This window comes from Dendrobates tinctorius, unplaced genomic scaffold (assembly GCF_039654945.1).
Source record: "Dendrobates tinctorius isolate UK_male_01 unplaced genomic scaffold, ASM3965494v1 ptg000147l, whole genome shotgun sequence".
Lineage (NCBI taxonomy): Eukaryota > Metazoa > Chordata > Amphibia > Anura > Dendrobatidae > Dendrobates > Dendrobates tinctorius.
In genome coordinates, this window is record NW_027361814.1 from 12,070,815 (window position 1) to 12,092,638 (window position 21,824).

The 21,824-nt window shown below is 44.6% G+C and overlaps 1 protein-coding gene across 4 annotated transcripts in view; it reads left to right on the forward strand.

The window, feature by feature from the left end:
* The window catches only part of CHST15 (carbohydrate sulfotransferase 15), a 70,112-nt gene that overhangs the window by 37,682 nt on the left and 10,606 nt on the right, over positions 1-21,824 (forward strand). For all 4 annotated transcript variants that reach the window (XR_012220425.1, XM_073546428.1, XM_073546427.1 and 1 more), the window contains 2 exons: positions 8,547-9,115; positions 10,422-10,761. Coding sequence is in view for 3 of the 4 variants with exons in the window: in XM_073546428.1 (XP_073402529.1) it covers positions 8,768-9,115; positions 10,422-10,761 (688 nt within the window). In the remaining variant the exon portion in view is untranslated. The remainder of the gene's footprint in view (positions 1-8,546; positions 9,116-10,421; positions 10,762-21,824) is intronic.

The window sequence follows — 21,824 nt, forward strand, 5'->3', positions numbered from 1 at the left end:
AAGGGATGGGGTCGAGTGCACGAGTGGTGAGATGTGATTTGGAGAGGAGACAATTAAGCTCCCCTTCAGTGATGTTAGATAGTGAGGTTATGGAGTTTGGGCATTCTGGAATACAAAGGGGTTGTGGGATTAATCAATTGAGAATCTGTGGTCAGACTTGAAAATTGCTTTTCACCAGAGGAAACCATCTAACTTGAAGGAGCTGGAGCACTTTTGCCTTGACGAATGGGCAAAAATCCCAGTGGAAAGCTCATATAGACTTATCCAAAACGACTTGCAGCTGTAATTGCCACAAAAAGTGGTTCTACAAAATACTGACTTTAAGGGGGTGAATAGTTATGCACACTGAAGTTTTCAGTTATTTTGCCCTATTTGTTGTTTGCTTAACAAAAAAAAAAGAAAACTAAATGTTCACAGTTGTAGACAGAACATGTTCTTTATATGAACTGATGGAAACCCTCAAAAAAACTGAAAGTCCAGGATGTGGGGTAGCAATACCCCAAAAATGCCAAGGGGGTGAATACTTTTGCAAGCCACTCTACATCAGGCAGGCTGGGCTCTTCTATATCAGTATGAGTAAGGTGATTGGAAACTGATCTGTGGTAATCGTGAGCATGTCTGTTTGATTTAACATTTTCTTTCTGTTCGGTGTAATTGCCATTACTTTACTCCGTCTTCCAACTTCTCAGTCACTCATTGCTGTTAAATCCTCGCTGGGAGACATTTAATTAACTGGAATGGTGCCTATTAAATAGCAGCAGGGCTAGTTAAATGATGAAATTAAATAAGATTATGGCATTATTCTTGCGCCCCTGTGTAATGGGTTTCTGTAATTTACACAACTCCCAAAACATGTACGGTTGTTTGCCAACCAAGGAGGAATGAAGTCTCAGGAGTGGCGGATGTGCGCGGGGAGCATCGCACGTGTGAGCGGTGAGACGAGGTCGGGGACTGTCAGCTCGGATTCCTTCTGGCTGACGAACCGTCTGTGAGCAGATTTCTTAAGAACGGCTTTTCATTGTGATTTCATGCATGCTGCCAGAACTGTGAAATATTCATAGGATCAGTGCAGCAGGATCTCACCCCCCCAGTGCTGAGCATCGGCCTTGATATGCTTTACCTCTTTATTCTTTTCATCCTTTTACTGCAGTGCTGTAAAGCAAAGCAATGTCTGATGGGGTAAGGCAAGTAAATAATAATGCACAATACATTGTATTTATTATTATTATTTATATAGCACCATTGATTCCATGAGAAGGGGTAACATACAAATTACAGATATCACTTACAGTAAACAAACTAAGGCCGGGGTCACACTTGCGAGAAACTCGCATGAGTCTCGCACCTCAATACCCAGCACTGCCGCCGGCACTCGGACCGGAGCATTCAGCTGCATAGAAATACATACAGCCCACTCTCTGAACCCAAGTGCCCGGTGGCAATGCCGGGTATTGAGGTGCGAGGCTCATGCGAGTTTCTCGCAAGTGTGACCCCGGCCTAACAATGACAGACTGATACAGAGGGGAGAGGACCCTGCACTTGCGGGCTCACAAGCTACAGAATGGTGGGGAAGGAGACAGTAGGTTGGGGGTTGCAGCAGCTCCGGTAGTGGTGAGGCGGTAGCTCCGGTAGTGGTGAAAAGGCAGCGGGGCCATTGCAGGCTGTAAGCTTTCCTGAAGAGGTGAGTTTTCAGGTTCTGTCTGAAGGATCAGAATGTGGTTGATAGTCGGACGTAATAAGTGTATTTGGGGCTAAACATAATTTTTGCAATTGGGTTTTATTAAAAATTTTGCACCGTTTGGCTTTTACGGGCTCTTTGTTTCCAGGCACATTCAACTTTGATGTGGTCTATGGCAATAAATCAGGTAACAGTAGCTCAGAAAAAGATAAGAGTTACAAACACCAGAATGAACTCGCTGATAGATTCTCAGTTAACCCATTCTGCAGCCAGCAAAAAAAAGTGCATCCAGAGGTTCTAGTGGACGGATGGCGCAAATTTTTTTTTAAAGAAAACCAGTTGCAAAAATATGATTTTTTTAGCCCCGATTATATACAGTGGGGCAAAAAAGTATTTAGTCAGTCAGCAATAGTGCAAGTTCCACCACTTAAAAAGATGAGAGGCGTCTGTAATTTACATCATAGGTAGACCTCAACTATGGGAGACAAACTGAGAAAAAAAAATCCAGAAAATCACATTGTCTGTTTTTTTTCATTTTATTTGCATATTATGGTGGAAAATAAGTATTTGGTCAGAAACAAAATTTAATCTCAATACTTTGTGATATATCCTTTGTTGGCAATGACAGAGGTCAAACGTTTTCTGTAAGTCTTCACAAGGTTGCCACACACTGTTGTTGGTATGTTGGCCCATTCCTCCATGCAGATCTCCTCTAGAGCAGTGATGTTTTTGGCTTTTCGCTTGGCAACACGGACTTTCAACTCCCTCCAAAGGTTTTCTATAGGGTTGAGATCTGGAGACTGGCTAGGCCACTACAGGACCTTGAAATGCTTCTTACGAAGCCACTCCTTCGTTGCCCTGGCGGTGTGCTTTGGACCATTGTCATGTTGAAAGACCCAGCCACGTTTCATCTTCAATGCCCTTGCTGATGGAAGGAGGTTTGCACTCAAAATCTCACGATACATGGCCCCATTCATTCTTTCATGTACCCGGATCAGTCGTCCTGGCTCCTTTGCAGAGAAACAGCCCCAAAGCATGATGTTTCCACCACCATGCTTTACAGTAGGTATGGTGTTTGATGGATGCAACTCAGTATTCTTTTTCCTCCAAACACGACAAGTTGTGTTTCTACCAAACAGTTCCAGTTTGGTTTCATCAGACCATAGGACATTCTCCCAAAACTCCTCTGGATCATCCAAATGCGCTCTAGCAAACTTCAGACAGGCCCGGACATGTACAGGCTTAAGCAGTGGGACACGTCTGGCACTGCAGGATCTGAGTCCATGGTGGCGTGGTGTGTTACTTATGGTAGGCCTTGTTACATTGGTCCCAGCTCTCTGCAGTTCATTCACTAGGTCCCCCCGCGTGGTTCTGGGATTTTTGCTCACCGTTCTTGTGATCATTCTGACCCCACGGGGTGGGATTTTGCGTGGAGCACCAGATCGAGGGAGATTGTCAGTGGTCTTGTATGTCTTCCATTTTCTAATTATTGCTCCCACAGTTGATTTCTTCACTCCAACCTGGTTGGCTATTGCAGATTCAGTCTTCCTAGCCTGGTGCAGGGCTACAATTTTGTTTCTGGTGTCCTTTGACAGCTCTTTGGTCTTCACCATAGTGGAGTTTGGAGTCAGACTGTTTGAGGGTGTGCACAGGTGTCTTTTTATACTGATAACAAGTTTAAACAGGTGCCATTACTACAGGTAATGAGTGGAGGAAAGAGGAGACTCTTAAAGAAGAAGTTACAGGTCTGTGAGAGCCAGAAATCTTGATTGCTTGTTTCTGACCAAATACTTATTTTCCACCATAATATGCAAATAAAATGAAAAAAAAACAGACAATGTGATTTTCTGGATTTTTTTTTCTCAATTTGTCTCCCATAGTTGAGGTCTACCTATGATGTAAATTACAGACGCCTCTCATCTTTTTAAGTGGTGGAACTTGCACTATTGCTGACTGACTAAATACTTTTTTGCCCCACTGTACATTTAAGTTAAAAAAAAAATGTCCCTAATGGTGGACAAGTCCTTTGATCGATGGGGGTTTGACCATTTGGAGTGCTCGAATGCTGAGAACATGGCTCTGAAATACCCCATCCTAATGCATCAGCGACCGCGGTATATGGTCAAATGTCTATGGCACTGCTGGAGAGAGGGTGGATACCGTAGGTGATAACTTGCTAAGATAATATTAACCCTTTAGAGAATTAAAAGGTGTGTGCGAGAGTGATTTACCCATATAAACGTGTTTTACTTATCCATGGCAAAATCTGGGAGACAAAGACGCCCAAGTGTTTTCTTCATTGTTTTATGGGTTCCGAAAAATGTTTGGAAAACGCACAAAAAGAACTCCAAAACAGAAAAAAACTGCCAATGTAAAAGGAAAAAAAAAAGAACAAAAACTGATAAAATGCATAGTAAACAACTGAATAATATGAAAAAAAGACACGTCAGGATTACAAGATGACAAAGGAATGGAGTTTACCGAAACATCTTCTGCCTGAAAAACTGACACAGTGGGTGAACATATTCTAGCAGTGATGGACATTGGGCCTTTTTTTTTTTTGCATTCCAGAAAAATCATAGCTGTCTGAATAAGGCCCTTGCGTGCTGTCAGTGACTGAGATCACTCGTATCTGTAAACTGAAAGATGGACACAGTTGTGTCTAGTCTAGGCTGTACATCAGATACATCTATGTTAGACACCGGCAGAGACCAATGCCTTGCGGTTGCCTTATGATTTTAAGGATATCTTCAGAATAGCTTTTTTATTTAAATTTTTAAATTATTTTTTTTTATTTTTACAAAAGAATAAATTGCAACTTTCCTTTTCACTCAGTTTTCCATGGATTTAGGCAGTTCATAGATTTCTTCCCCATGACAAGAAAAAAATAGGTAGCAAGTTTCTCTGTTTTAATCTTTTTTTAAATTAACGTAACAGAGATGAAATCAATGATTCAATCAAGTGATCAGTTAAACTGTGGTATGTTTCTCTGCACCTGAAATAGTAGAATGTAAATCCTAGGGTTAGCACAGCCTGTGTTGTATTTTTTATGTTTTTTGCTGGACTCTGAATTTTATTGTGAAATGCCTAAAGATGTCATATTTTGTTTTGAAGTGTTTTTTTTTGCTTACTTTGGCTGTTTCCTAGGTAGTTTTTGCGATTTCTTTTGCTGCTGCTTTTGTTTTTTTTACTTCTACTGTATAAAATATTGAGCCTGAAGAATGGACTTGTATGAAATAGTGAGCTTGAAGAATGGACTTCTATTGTATGAAATAGTGAGCCTGAAGAATGGACTTCTGTTGTATGAAATAGTGAGCCTGAAGAATGGACTTCTGTTGTATGAAATAGTGAGCCTGAAGAATGGACTTCTGTTGTATGAAATAGTGAGCCTGAAGTATGAACTTCTGTTGTATAAAATAGTGAACCCGGAGAATGGACTCCTATGGTATGAAATAGTGAGCCTGAAGAATGGACTTCTACTGTATGAAATGGTGAGCCTGAAGAATGGACTTCTGTTGTATGAAATAGTGAGCCTGAAGAATGGACTTCTGTTGTATGAAATAGTGAGCCTGAAGAATGGACTTCTGTTGTATGAAATAGTGAGCCTGAAGAATGGACTTATATTGTATAAAATAGTGAGCCTGAAGAATGGACTCATATTGTATGAGGTGGTATGTGGTATGTTTCTCTGCACCTGAAATAGTAGAATGTAAATCCTAGGGTTAGCACAGCCTGCGTTGTATCTTTTATGTTTTTTTGCTGGACTATGAATTTTATTGTGAAATGCCTAAAGATGTCATATTTTGTTTTTGAAGTGTTTTTTTGCTTACTTTGGCTGTTTCCTAGGTAGTTTTTGCGATTTCTTTTGCTGCTGCTTTTGTTTTTTTACTTCTACTGTATAAAATATTGAGCCTGAAGAATGGACTTGTATTGTATGAAATAGTGATCCTGAAGAATGGACTTCTATTGTATGAAATAGTGATCCTGAAGAATAGACTTCTGTTTTATGAAATAGTGAGCTGAAGAATGGACTTCTGTTGTATGAAATGGTGAGCCTGAAGAAAGGACTTATATTGTATAAAATAGTAAGCCTGAAGAATGGACTTCTGTTGTATGAAATAGTGAGCCTGAAGAATGGACTTCTATTGTTTGAAATAGTGAGTCTGAAGAATGGACTTTTGTTGTATAAAATAGTGAGCCCGGAGAATGGACTTCTACTGTATGAAATAGTGAGCCTGATGAATGGACTTCTGTTGTATGAAATAGTGAGCCTGAAGAATGGACTTCTGTTGTATGAAATCGTGAGCCTGAAGAATGGACTTCTGTTGTATGAAATCGTGAGCCTGAAGAATGGACTTCTGTTGTATGAAATTGTGAGCCTGAAGAATGGACTTCTGTTGTATGAAATTGTGAGCCTGAAGAATGGACTTATATTGTATAAAATAGTGAGCCTGAAGAATGGACTCATATTGTATAAAATAGTGAGCCTGAAGAATGGACTCATATTGTATAAAATAGTGAGCCTGAAGAATGGACATGTCACTTTTATTTAACCCAAGTGGGCCATTCTGAAAAAGACATCATCTGTACATACTGTGGTAGATCGGCTCACTCAACTGCTCATAGAAGTAGACACAGAAATGCTGTCTCTTTAACTTGTCTCCTGGTTTATTAAAAGTACTGCATAAACCAGTGCAGAATAAGCAAAAAAAGAGGCCTTTCTGGCTTAACAGGAAAGCAAAACAGGAAAACATAGCATACTGCACAGTCCATGCTACTGTGGGATCTGCCCATTCAGGAACAAATACAAAAAGGTCCAACTTTCCTTATCACAGGCACATAGGGCTCTGGGGTTCTGATCTCCAGGCACACGGCACACCCAACACTAAGCCAGAAGGCTGTGTATTTACCTTCTGGACTCCACCCTGGAGAGGAGATATACTGACCAGCTGTTCACTAAACCTAGCACTTAACATGGCCAATTAACCCCTCAGCACGTAGTGTGCTGGAGCATTTTCCTAGGTTTATTTCTCTGAAGCTAATAACTTCAATGATACATATCTCCCCTCCAGTACTTTGCCAGTGAGTTTGTCACATTACCCTTATATACGCTATACATAACCAAAAAACTAACTGGTTATAAGAGGATTGCAGTTTGTTAATGTAGACACAAGTGGTGTGACACAGTCACTAGTCACGGACAAACCGTGAGGCAGAGAAGTCAGATGCTCTGGGGTCAGTACCAAGAGAGCACGTAGAAAACCAAGGGAAAAGACAAAGGCGTAAGTGAGGGCACAGTCTGGAGTTAAAACACCAGGAGATAGCAGATCAAAGCAAAAGAATAAAGACAAAGGGATAGTCAGAACACGGTCCAAGGGTCAGGCAGCGGAAGTTCAAAACTCAGAACAGCAGAATCAGGGAAACACTGACCAGGAAGCTCAAACTATGTCTGGCAGGGATCAGGGGCAGCGGGCTATGATAAATAGATTGGGCAATCTCCAGAACAGAGAACATCTGGAGAAAGTCCCACACCTCCCAGTCCCAGATTGGACAGCTGAGCTGTCAATCAAAGTACCAACAACTCAGCATGACTCAGATTCCATAGGACAGCAAAACAATCATTCACTGAGAGGAGGAATTGTGACAGTACCCCTTCTTCTAAGGGGAAGCCACCGGACCCCAGGTTTTCCAGAAAACCTGTGATGGAAGGCCCTGACCAGACGATCGGCATTTACAGCTCGAGCAGGCACCCAGGATCTCTCCTCAGGTCCGTAACCTCTCCAATGAATGAGGTACTAGAAGGAATTGCGGATTTTCCGAGAATCAACAATCTTTTGCACTTCAAATCCAGACTTTCATTGACAGCAACCGGTGGCGGTTGAGATGAAGGAAATAAAACCGAAGGGTCAGATTCCTTTAACAGGGATGTATGGAATACATTTGGAATGTGAAAAGATGAAGGGAGTTTTAATCTGAAGGCCACCGGGTTAACTACGGTACCTCCAAAATCTCATTGATCAATAAACTTAGGACCCAGCTTTCAATGTCACTTTCAATTTAATATTTTTGGAAGATACCCAGACCTTATCACCAGCCTTAAATGTGGAGCTCCCTGAACGCTTCCTATCAGCCTTCCATTTCTGGCGACGTTGAGCCACCCCAATATTCTTCTGAACCTTCTTCCAGACATATCCGAGTTTCTTTATGGTAACCTCTAGGACAACCAAAAATCACCCACGAGAAATCACCAAAATGACGATGAAAGCCATAATTCCCAAAAAAAAGTTGAGATTCCAGTAGAATAGTTAACCTGACTGTTATAGGTGGACTCAGCAAGAAGTAAGAATGAGGACCAGTCCTCCTGCTGAGCCGCAACGAAACACCTTAGAATTTGCTCCAACAACTGATTTGTCCTTTCGCCAACTGACCGTTGGTTTTAGGTTGGTAAGCAGAGGAAAACGACAAGTCAATCCCCAATTTCTTACAAAATGCTCTCCAGTATTTTGGAGTCAAAGTTTTCTGACCATGAGTGGAACCGGGTCTTGCCCACCAAATTCTTTAAACGTGACGTAACCCGAAACAAAAAATTTAACATTTTTGGCGAGACCCATGCCAGTGATAAGATGCACCTAGTTCATTAAGTCTATTCTAAGGAGCAGAATGACCCCTTTATATATAAAAAAAAACTTAAAAAATAAAGTTGAAGCAGAAAGCACATTAGTCATGTTTCATAGTTTTAGTAATATTGGTCATTTATTACCTCTTACCAATGACATACTTGTGGGAATTACAATATGCGGCGGCACTGGGTTGACATATGGCCAAATTCTCCGACATCACTAACCACCATATTTTTTTCTCTTTATAGGGTACTTAAACATTGGGAATGATGAAGATCCCTGGGAAATCTAGTAACGCCAGTAGTCCTCAGTCCTCCAGCACAGATGACACGCCTGAAGATACCTGCCATCTGCCGTATCCTCACATCAGCCATCATCGCTGGTTTTAGGTGCCCCCATCTCATTAGAGGTTCATGCAGCAATGTGGACTTGGCAGTGACTTGCTACGTACTAACACTCCACCGGAGGGATGCCACCACCCAGGAGCAACATGTGGAGCTTCTGGAGGAACTTTGGCAGGAGAACCTTATGCAGTTTGCTTTTGGCTTTCATTATCACTGTGTTGGTGGTTGCATCGTATGCTCTTTCTGGAGGTAGATCAGATCTGATCCAGGCGCTCTCTGCATCCTTCTCAAGAGACTTTGCTTTCACCACCAACCAGTCTTCAACAGAAAGACCAAAGGAGACCATGCAATCCATTAAAGACTGTAGCTTCAGCTCCCCTCAGGTAGAGAAATCCTATTTGGATAAACGGGAGATCCAACTAACATCACGGCGAATCCCAACCATAACTGAGCTGGAGCAAGATGAACCTCATGTAAGTGTCACAGAGGAGTCCTCCAGCCTGAGCTGGTGCATCATGCATGTCAGACCCCACACTTAATCTAGCAGAGCTCTTAGGGCTCATTCAGATGTCCCATTTTCTTATACGAGTGATATTCATGGATAGCACTTGTACCTATGATATTCGTGATTTTTCGTGGTTCGCAGAAATTCGTGCAGACATGACCGATTTTGATCCAAGAGTCGGATCAAAATCGACAATGCAAGTCTATAAGTCCGTGAAAAAATCTAACTGCACTCAGATGCCATCCGAGTGTGGTCTGATTTTCACAGACTGTCAGAAAGGAGGGGGTGGAGAAACATTTTTTTCTCCAGTAATGAGAAAAAACTGATAATATTCTGATCATTGTCTGTATTTCTCATACATGAAAAAAACGTACGTCTGAAAGAGCCGTTATTGAGATATGTTCATTACCAGGGACATTTTCTAAGCATCCTGTAAATTACCAATCACAGTAGTCATTAATAATGGATCTGATGAAGAGCTGAGCATTCTGTACCAGAGTGACTGGTTTGGGATTGCTGCATGAGATAAAAACAAAGGAGTCTATGAATGCTTCCATGTTATCCTGTCCGCGCCTTTTGATACACCAGTGGGAGTTTCAGCATACCGACTCTGGTGATCTAAGGAGTCACGTTTCTTCTTGTGGAGAGTGACATGCCAGTGTAGGGAGGCTTATAAGCCATGCAATGCTCCTCTAGGTAATTAAATATGCAAATTGTCTCTTCAGAGAGGAAAAGGACTTGAACTCTAGTGCCACCTATTAGAAATGGCAATCCTAAAAGTCAATTTTGAGCCTTTAGCGAGCTTTGCCACATGACTTAGGATAAAATCCACACCGAAATCTCAGTTAGCAGACACGGTGTTTCAGGGCATTGCCCCTCGTCAGTGCAAAGCCTGAGATTTAATGTGGTCATATGGGAGATCTCTGACTGGGATCTAAGGGGTAATGTTTCTCCATGTGGAGAGTGACATGTCTGACATGCCAGTGTGAGGAGGCTTATAAGCCTCTGGTGAAAAATCCGCATGGGATCCCCCCAAAAAAACAATGTTTTTTCTAGATTGTCCAGATGTAATGAAACATTAAAAAATGTATTGAAAGCGTTCTAGAACTTTTATTGCTGCATTAATAGTCAGATTTCTCATCGGGTACTCTAGAAGAGTTGTAGGGAGTATGAGGGTGACCGGTTCACAACTTTAGAAAACTTTAGAAACTGTTAGAAAACTTTTTGCATTGTTTGGATATTTATCATCACGTTTTTTTGTTTTCTTCCTTTAGCTGTTCTCGGTGATACCGCATCAGTTCCTCCACTCGTGCCGCAGTCCTTGCTGGTACCAAAACTACAGTGGAAATGACAGCAGCGATCCCTATGGGACCAACGCCTATTCTTTATACGCCAAGCGTTTACGCAACATATTTGAGGACATGAAGCAAAGGTTCTGGTCGCATCTTACTGTGAGAGAAGGAGTTTACTACAGGCTGCGGTGTTTGCCGCACTTTTACATCATCGGACAGCCCAAGTGTGGCACTACCGATCTGTACGACCGCCTGCGTCTTCACCCGAACGTACACTTCTCGGTTATCAAGGAGCCGCACTGGTGGACGCGGAAACGCTTTGGTGAGATAAAGCCTCATACTGAGAACGCGTTTCGCCACATCAGTATCAGATACGTTTCTTAACACATAGGTTGTGAACGTGATAGAGGAACAAACAGTTATGTCATGTTTTTACCAATGATTTTTGTCCCTAGACAGACTCAGTCCAAAAATAAAAATCAGACATGTGCACGGCTCCATAGAATAACATTAGTCCAGGTGCGGCCTGATGTAATGTCGGATCACTTTTGGACCAATAATACAGCTGTCTACATCTGCCCTTAGAGTGCAAAGCTGTATTCACAATTCTGCAGGCTTCAGAGCTGCAATCTCTAACCATGTCATTTTCTGTGGTGCTCAAGTTAGGTGACTGAAGGCTGCTCCAGAATCTTCATGGGCTTCTTCTGAAACCAAATCTTGGTGGACTTTAAGGCATTTTTGGGATCTTTGTCCTGTGAGGAGGGCCAATGGCGCCCAGGCTTCATCTTCCTCATGAAAGACATTGTTTTATCGTAGCATTCCCTGATATTTGATTAAATCCATCTTACCTTCACACGCTACAGGTTTCTGGTAACAGAGGAAGAAATGTAGCCCTAGGGCATCACCAAGCCACTAACATGCTTTACTGTAGGCATCAATGAGCCACTGCCATGCTTCACTGTAGGCATCACTGATCCACTGCCATGCTTTACTGTAGGCATCACTGAGCCACTGTCATGCTTTACGGTAGACACCACTGAGCCACTGCCATGCTTTAATTTAGGAATCAATGAGCCACTGCCATGCTTTACTGTAGGCATCAATGAGCCACTGCCATGCTTTAGTGTAGTAATCAATGAGCCACTGCCATGCTTTACTGTAGGCATCAATGAGCCACTGCCATGCTTTAGTGTAGTAATCAATGAGCCACTGCCATGCTTTACTGTAGGCATCACTGATCCACTGCCAGGCTTTAATGTAGGAATCAATGAGCTACTGCAATGCTTTACTGTATTCATCACTGATCCACTGCCATGCTTTACTGTAAGAATCACTGAGCCACTGCCATGCTTTACTGTAGGCATCACTGATCCACTGCCATACTTTACTGTAGGTATTAATGAGCCACTGCCATGCTTTACCGCATCAATGAGCCACTGCCATGCTTTCCTGTAGGCATCACTGAGCCACTGCTGTGCTTTACTATAGACATCAGTGAGCCACTTCCGTGCATTAATGTAGGCATTACTGAGCCACTGCCATGCTTTAACCTCTTTTCCCCCAAGGGTGGTTTGCACTTTCATGACCGGGCCAATTTTTACAATTCTGACCACTGTCCCTTTATGAGGTAATAACTCTGGAACGCTTCCATGGGTCCCGGTGATTCTGACATTGTTTTCTCGTGACATATTGTACTTCATGTTAGTGGTAAAATTTCATTCGTATAACTTGCGTTTATATGTGAAAAAACGGAAATTTGGCAAAAATTTCGCAATTTTCCAACTTTGAATTTTTATTCTCTTAAATCACAGAGATATGGCACTCAAAAAACTTAATAAGTAACATTTCCCACATGTTTACTTTACATCAGCACAATTTTGGAACCAAAATTTTTTTTTTGTTAGGAAGTTATAAGGGATAAAAGTTGACCAACGATTTCTCATTTTTTTCACCACCATTTTATTTTTAGGGACTACATCACATTTGAAGTCATTTTGACGGGTCTATATGATAGAAAATACCCAAAAGTGACACCATTCTGAAAACTGCACCCCTCAAGGTGCTCAAAACCAAATTCAAGAAGTTTATTAACCCTTCAGGTGCTTCACAGGAATTTTTTGAATGTTTAAAAAAAAATCAACATTTAACTTTTTTTCACAAAAAAAATTACTTCAGGTTCAATTTTTTTATTTTACCAAGGGTAACAGGAGAAATTGGACTGCAAAAGTTATTGTGCAATTTGTCCTGAGTACGCTGATACCTGATATGTGAGGGGAACCACTGTTTGGGCGCATGGCAGGAGCGCCGTTTGACTTTTTCACTGCAAAATTGGCTGGAATTCAGATCGGATGCCATATCACGTTTGGAGAGCCCCTGATGTATCTAAACAGTGGAAACCCCCACAAGTGACCCCATTTTGGAAACTAGACCCCCCCCAAGGAATTTATCTAGATATGTGGTGAGTACTTTGAACCACCAAGGGCTTCAGAGAAGTTTATAACGTACAGCCGTACAATTAAAAAATCATATTTTTTCCACAAAAATGATCTTTTCACCCCCAATTTTTATTTTCCCAAGGGTAAAAGGACCCTAAAAGATATTGTGCAATTTGTCCTGAGTACGCTGATACCCCATATGTGGGGGTAAACCACTATTTGGGCGCATGGCAGAGCTCGGAAGGGAAGCAGCGCCATTTGACTTTTGTGGCTGGAATTGAGATCGGACGGCTTGTCGAGTTTGGAAAGCCCCTGATGTACCAAAACAGTGGAAACCCCCCAATTCTAACTCCAACACTAGCCCTAACCCTAGCCCTAACCCTAATGGGAAAATGGAAATAAATACTTTTTTTTATTTTATTATTTTTCCCTAACTAAGGGGGTGATAACGGGGGTTTGATTTACTATTTATGGCGGTTTTTATGTTTGGCGGCTGTCGCACGCTAAAAGACGCTTTTTATTGTAAAAATAGTTTTTGCATCACCACATATTGAGAGCTATAATTTTTCCGTATTTTGACCCACCAAGTCATGTGAGGTCTTATTTTTTGCAGGACGAGTTGACGTTTTTATTGGTACCATTTTCAGGCACGTGACATTTTTTGATCGCTTTTTATTCCGATTTTTGGGACGCAGAATGAACAAAAACCAGCATTTCATGAATTTCTTTTGGGGGGTGCGTTTACACCGTTCTGCGTGCGGTAAAATTGATAAAGCGGTTTTATTCTTCGGGTCAGTACGGTTACAGCGATACCTCATTTATGTAATTTTTTTTATGTTTTGCCGTTTTTATGCAATGAAAACAATTTTATAGAAAAAAAAATATTTTTGCATCGCTTTTTTAATTTTTTCGCTGATGATGCTGTGTGGCGGCTCGTTTTTTGCGGAACAAGATGACGTTTTCAGCGGTACCATGGTTATTTATATCCGTCTTTTTGATCGCGCGTTATTGCACTTTTTGTTTGGCGGTATGATGATAAAGCATTATTTTTTGCTTAGTTTTTATTTTTATTTTTTTAAGAGGTTCGCTAAAGGGGTTAACTAATGGGACAGTTTTATAGGGCGGGTCGTTATGGACGCGGCGATACCAAATATGTGTACTTTTATTGTTTTTGTTTTTTTATTTTTAAAAAATGAATTTATTAGGAAATATTTTTTTTTTATTTATTTAGCGATTTTTTTTTTTTTTTACAAATGATTTTTACAGTTTTTTTTTCTTTTTTTTAACTTTATTACATTGTCCCAGGGGGGACATCACTGTCATGTGACAGATCGCTGATCTGTCACATCACAGCTCGCTGTGACAGATCAGTGATCTGACACAGGCGCTGCACAGGCTTCCTCATGCCTGCGCTCTGCAGGCAGTGAGGAAGCCAGCTCCCTGCAGGCCCCCGAAGGTCCCCGCCGCCATATTAGATCCGGGGACCTGCAGGGAAGGAGGCCCCCGCAGCAGCGCTGCACATCGCGCTGCTGCGGGGGTCTCAGGGAAGCATGGAGAGAGCCCCCTCCCTGCCGATGCTTCCCTAAACCCCGATACACTGCGGTCGTGTTTGATCGCAGCCTGCCAGGGGTTAATGTGCCGGAGGCGGTCCGTGACCGCCCCGACACATAGTGCCGGGTGTCAGTTGTGATAATCAGCTGACACCGGCCGCGATCAGCGGCGCTCCACACGGGGGGCACCGCTGATCGCTATGACGTACTATTCCATCATTGGGACTTAGGTCCCAGGGTCACATGGACGGAATAGTACGTCTAATGTAGGAAAGGCGTTAATGTAGGCATCAATGAGCCACTGTCATGATTTACTGTCGGAATCACTAAGCTATTGCCATGCTTTACTGTTGGCATCAATGAGGCACTGCCATGCTTTACTGTAGGCATCAATGAGCCACTGCCATGCTGTACTGTAGGCATCAATTATTATTATTATTTATTGTTATAGCGCCATTTATTCCATGGCGCTTTACATGTAAGGAGGGGTATACATAAAAACAAGTACAATAATATTAAACAATACAAGTCATAACTGGTACAGGAGGAGAGAGGACCCTGCCCGCGAAGGCTCACAATCTACAAGGGATGGGTGATAATACAGTAGGCGAGGGTAGAGCTGGTCGTGCAGCGGTTTGGTCGATCGGTGGTTACTGCAGGTTGTAGGCTTGTCGGAAGAGGTGGGTCTTCAGGCTCTTTTTGAAGGTTTCAATGGTAGGTGAGAGTCTGACATGTTGTGGTAGAGAGTTCCAGAGTAGGGGTGATGCGCGAGAGAAATCTTGTATGCGATTGTGGGAAGAGGAGATAAGAGGGGAGTAGAGAAGGAGATCTTGTAAGGATCGGAAGTTGCGTGCGGGAAAGTACCGGGAGACGAGGTCACAGATGTATGGAGGAGACAGGTTGTGGATGGCTTTGTATGTCATGGTTAGGGTTTTGTACTGGAGTCTCTGGGCAATGGGGAGCCAGTGAAGGGATTGACAGAGGGGAGAAGCTGGGGAATAGCGGGGGGACAGGTGGATTAGTCGGGCAGCAGAGTTTAGAATAGATTGGAGGGGTGCGAGAGTGTTTGAGGGGAGGCCACAAAGCAGGAGGTTGCAGTAGTCAAGGCGAGAGATGATGAGGGCATGGACTAGGGTTTTTGCAGATTCTTGGGTGAGGAATGAACGGATTCGTGAAATATTTTTGAGTTGAAGTCGGCAGGAAGTGGAAAGGGCTTGGATATGTGGTTTGAAGGAGAGATCAGCGTCAAGGATTACTCCGAGACAGCGAGCTTGTGGGACTGGGGAGAGTGGGCAGTCATTTACTGTAATTGATAGGTTCGTAGGGGGGGGCACGTGAGATGGGGGAAAGATGATGAATTCTGTTTTGTCCATGTTGAGTTTCAGAAATCTAGCGGAGAAGAAGGATGAAATAGTGGACAGACATTGAGGGATTCTGGTTAGTAGGGAGGTGATATCTGGTCCAGAGATGTAGATCTGTGTGTCATCAGCGTAGAGATGATACTGAAAGCCATGAGATTCTATGAGCTGTCCCAGGCCAAAGGTGTAAATGGAGAACAGCAGGGGCCCAAGGACTGAACCTTGTGGGACTCCGACAGATAGGGGGTGAGGTGAGGAGGTGGTGTGTGAGACGCTGAATGTCCGGTCTGTTAGGTATGATGAGATCCAGGATAGGGCCAAGTCTGTGATGCCAAGGGATGAGAGGGTCTGTGATAATAGGGAATGGTCCACTGTGTCAAAGGCAGCCGACAGGTCCAGGAGGAGGAGGACAGAGTAGTGTCGCTTGCTCTTGGCGGTTAAGAGGTCATTGGTGACCTTAGTAAGGGCAGTTTCAGTGGAGTGGTGTGACCGGAAGCCAGATTGTAAGCGGTCGAAGAGGGAGCAAGAAGAGAGATGGGAGGACAGTTCAAGGTAGACGTGTTGTTCCAGTAGCTTGGAGGCGTAGGGGAGAAGTGACATAGGGCGATAGCTAGATACAGAGGATGGGTCAAGAGAGGGCTTTTTGAGGATAGGTGTGATGGAGGCATGTTTAAAGCTTGAGGGGAAAACACCAGTTGTTAGTGATAGGTTGAAGAGATGGGTTAGGGTTGGGATGAAGACTGTGGTGAGGTTTGGTATGAAGTGGGATGGGATCGGGTCGAGTGCACAGGTGGTGAGATGTGATCTTGAGAGTAGAGTGGAGAGTCGATCTTCTGTAATGGTGGAAAAGTTGGTTTTGAAGGTGGAGGGCTGGGAAGTCGGGGGGGAAGGGCTCAGGGGGTTGTTCACCAAAACTGTCTCTGATGTTATCAATCTTCTGCTTGAAAAATGAGCCACTGTCATGCTTTACTGTAGGCATCACTTAGTTACTGCCATGCTTTACTTTAGGCATCACTGAGCTATTGCCATGTTTTACTGTTGGCATCACTGAGCCACTGTCATACTTTACTGTAGGCATCAATGAGCCACTGCCATGCTTTACTGTAGGCATCACTGAGTCACTACCATGCTTCATTATGCTTCATGTATGAATATGACAGGCCTGAAAAATATGTAAATGGGTGTTATATATATTTCTCCCTCACCCATGACAGCACCACGGAGAGAGGGGGTCCGCCCATCAAGGACAGGAACCTACAGACAAAAGAGCGGCACCTCTCCTCCGCCCCCAGTTGGGTTCCTGTCCTTGACGGGTGAACCACGGAAGCAGGAGCGCAGCACTTACCGGAAGGTGAAGATCCGGGACCGTCCCGTCCGCGGTCAGACAGCGGGGAGGCCCCTGTCGCGGCGGGGTCGGTTACCGAAGCCGCCACCGCTGCAGCTGAGGGGCTGTCCAGGGTGAGCGGACGGGGAGGACCGGGCCGCCGCTCCGGGAGGAGTAGGGGCCGGGGGACGCCGGTATAGGGGCAGCGCCGGGTACAGAGGTGTACCAAGATGGCGCTGCCCCGGAAGCAGAAGGAGGAACTTCCGGGTCCCCGCGGTGGGCACATGCGCAGTGCGCACTCCCCGGGGCAGGCAGCAGTGCAGGCCGGGAACAGGTGACGCCAGAGCGGCTTATTCAAATTTTGAACGCTGAGGCGGCCTCAGGGCTGGAAGCGTTCAGGAGAGATGGATAGCGACCAGCATGAGGAGCTAGAGCAGCCTAAGCAGCAGCAGCAGCAACATAGGCAGCATCACCAGCACCGCCAAAAGGATAAAGACGGACGGGGGAGCCGGTCCAGTAGCCACTCCACGCAGCATTCAACTGCGAGGAGCAAGTCACCTGCCGTGGATCGCCCAGTGAGGGATTTGGATCCACTTCCAGAACCGGTACCTGCCACCGCGCATGGGGGGTAAGTGGATCTTCGTGAATGTTCCCCATTGTAATAGGCTTCTTTCCCTTATCAGGGAAAGAAGAAAGAAAAAACCAAGAACAGGGAATGCCCCACCTGTAGGAAACCATTACCAACGCCCTGGGAGAAAAAATTGTGTGACTCCTGTATACAGGAGATCCTCGGCGGTGAAACCCCGGATTATGCCGCAGACCTAAGGGCGGTAATCCGCGCAAAAAAAACAGAGTGCCCTTTCATCCAAAAAACGGGAAAGGAAAGGAAGGAAGGGGGACGTGGTAATAGAGTCCCAATCAGAGAGCTCATCGTCAGGGGAAGTCACCTCCCATACTCTGAATACCGACTCGTCATCCTCCGAAGAGGAGACGGAAGGTCGTCATTGTTTCCCCCTGGACGAAGTGGATGCCTTAGTAAAGGCGGTAAGATCCACTATGGGGGTGGAAGACCCCCGGACTGATAGATCAGTCCAGGACATTATGTTCGGAGGACTGGGTCAAAAGAAACGGAGGGTATTTCCGTTAAATAAGAACGTCCAAGCCCTCATAGATAAAGAATGGGAAAAACCGGATAGGAAAAACTCTACGGTTCCTTCCATCAAAAGAAAGTACCCATTTGATGAGGAGGCATCCACATCGTGGGATAAGGCCCCCAAACTAGACGTGGCGGTAGCCAAAGCTTCGAGAAGGTTTGCACTCCCCTTTGAAGATATGGGTACCCTGAAAGACCCGTTAGATAAAAAAGCGGATACCCTACTTAAGGGCACCTGGGAATCAGCAGGGGGAACATCAGGCCGGCGGTAGCGGCAACCTGTACCTCCAGAGCTCTTATGGTATGGATAGACCAATTGGAGAGACAGATAAGGGAAGGGGTTCCCAGAGATAAAATCCTGGAATCCATGCCAATGATAAGAGAGGCGGCAGCCTTCCTGGCCGACTCTTCGGCTGATTCGATAAGGTTGTCATCCAAAACGGCAGCCTTGTCGAATGCGGCTAGAAGAGCTTTATGGTTAAAATGTTGGCCTGGAGATCTCCAGACAAAAATGAGGTTATGCGCCATTCCCTGCGAAGGAAAATTCCTCTTCGGGGAAACCTTGGATGACATCCTCGAAAAGGCAGGCGACAAAAAGAAAGGCTTCCCAAACCTAGGACCAGTGAGCGTCACAGGCTTTAAACGGTCCTTTCGGAACAGAAAGTTCTTTCAGAGGAGACCCCCGAGAGACCAAAAATGGGAAGACAGAAGAAGAGACAGGGGGTTCATCTTCGGTAACTCGTCCCGGGATAAAAAACCCGCCAAGTGACTGTGGGCCCAGGGTGGGAGGGAGACTAAGTTTTTTCCTCCCAGCCTGGGAGAAAATATCCAACAATCCCTGGCTGATAAATCTTGTAAGATCAGGATTAAGGATAAACTTTTATTCTCCCCCGCCGCAAAAATATATAGTTACCCCGATAAGGTCGTCAAAAAACGAACAGGACGCCCTCGAAAAGGAGGTCCTGGGTATGTTGGACAAAAAAGTCCTACAGGAGGTTCCCCCACAGGAGAGAGGCAGGGGGTTCTACTCGCCTCTCTTCCTGGTAACCAAACCAGACGGCACCTTCCGCACCATCATGAATTTAAAAAGACTGAATTGCTATATCAAGAACGAAAAATTCAAGATGGAATCGATCAAATCGACCATCAAAATTCTCTTTCCGCAATGCTTTATGGTGGTCTTAGACCTCAGCGATGCCTACTACCATGTCCCCATTCACAAAGAATCCAGGCAATACCTCAGGCTAGCAGTCTCGATAGCAGGAGAAATAAGAGAATTCCAATACAAGGCCCTGCCATTTGGGATCTCAGTGGCTCCACGGATCTTTACGAAATTGGTGGCAGAGATGATGGCTCACATAAGAGAACAGGATGTTCTGATAGTGCCTTATTTGGACGACTTTTTAATAGCGAGCAACTCAGGCCAGAAATGCACAGAACAGAGGGACAGAGTGATGAGCACTCTAAAAAACCTCGGGTGGCTTCTGAACCTGAAAAAGTCAAGGCTGGAACCAAGGAGAGTCCAGGAGTTCCTAGGCCTGACACTGGATTCAAACATCCAAGTGTGTTACTTGCCAGATCACAAAAGGGACAGAATTATTCATATGGTACAAAAAGCGAGACAAAACCCTTCTATGACACTAAGACGAGCAATGTCCCTGTTAGGGTCCCTCTCTGCAAGCTTGCCGGCGGTCCAGTGGGCACAAATACACATGAGGGATCTGCAGTGGGATATCCTGACCAACCAGCGGGCTTTAGGAGACCACTTGGAACATCATATTACGCTAGTTTCAAAAACTATTCATTCCCTAGCCTGGTGGGAGGACAAAAACAACTTGTCCAAAGGGATCCCCTGGGAGGCCAAGATCACACATGTAATTACCACCGACGCCAGTCCTGTGGGATGGGGTGCACACATGGGCATCAGTGTGGCTCAAGGGGGATGGAGAAATCAAGAACTAAAAGCCTCCTCGAATCAAAAAGAACTGCTAGCAGTAAATTATGCCCTGAGTCACTTTTTGCCAGCATTAAAGGGGCATCATGTACGGATATTCTCGGACAACCGAGTAACAGTAGCCTATATAAACCACCGGGGGGAACCAGGTCCAGAACGCTAATGGAGGCATCCTCCGAGATATTCAGGTTAGCCGAGGAAAACGTACTGTCCCTATCGGCGCTACACATACGGGGAGTAGAGAACCAGACAGCAGACTTTCTGAGCCGTACCCAACTACATCAAGGGGAGTGGGCTCTAAATCAGTCCGTTTTTCAGAAGATTGTGGAAATGTGGGGAACCCCAGACATACTGTAGACTTATTTGCAGACCACAAAAACAAAAAAGTGGAAGCATTCTGTTCTCTAAATCCCAAGGGGAATCCTCAGACCCTAGACGCATTTATGCTCCCATGGACACGGGGACTACTGTATGCCTTCCCACCGACCATTCTCCTCCCGGCGGTGATAAGGAAAGTCAGGGAAGAGGGGGCTCGGGTAATACTTATAGCCCCTTTCTGGCCAAAAAGAACATGGTTTTCATGGCTCAAAATAATGTCAGTAAACGACCCCTGGGTTCTACCGGATCTCCCCGACCTTCTATCACAGGGTCCTGTGCTACACCCCCAAGCAGTGAACCTCCATTTAACAGCATGGAATTTGAAAGGTCACTGCTGAGGGGGAAAGGATTTTCAGAAAATCTAATTTCCACGTTACAAAAAAGTAGAAAACCGGTTACAATCAAAGCCTATGGTAGAACCTGGAGAAAATTCCTATCCAGTTCGGGGGGCAAAGGTTCAGGATGGAATACAAATGGATAAAATCCTGGAATTCCTCCAAAGGGGGTTAGAACAGGGACTAGCGACTAACACACTGAGGGTACAGGTAGCGGCCCTAGGCGCCCTCTATAATCAGGAGGTGGCGAGCGACCCTTGGGTATCACGGTTTATGAGGGCCGCAGCCAGGTCTAGACCAATAGCTACCCAAAAAGTACCATCATGGGACCTGAACTTAGTGTTGTCAGCCCTAACAGGACCTCCGTTCGAGCCTATCCTGTCAGCTCCACTAAAAGACCCTGTCATTAAAAACGATACTGCTAGTGGCCCTAACATCTGCTCGCAGAGTGAGTGACATTCAAGCCTTATCGGCAATACCCCCATTCATTAAAATTATGGAGGATAGAATTATATTGAAACCTGACCCTGCATATTTGCCCAAGGTAGCAACACACTTCCATAGATCACAGGAGGTAGTCCTTTCTTCCTTCTGCCCAAACCCTACGAATAGAGGAGAGGAGAAATTTCACACATTAGATGTGAAGAGGTGCTTAGTGCACTACCTAGAGGCCACCAAGGGATGCAGGAAGGAAGGATCTCTCTTTGTGTGTTTCCAGGGACCTCGAAAGGGGCTCGGGGCGTCCAAAAGTACCCTGGCAAGATGGATAAGGGACGCGATTGCCCTGGCATACTCATGCAGCGGGAATACCATCCCGGAGGGTCTAAAAGCCCACTCTACGAGAGCAATGGCGACCTCATGGGCAGAAAGATCAGAGGTATCAATAGAACAGATCTGT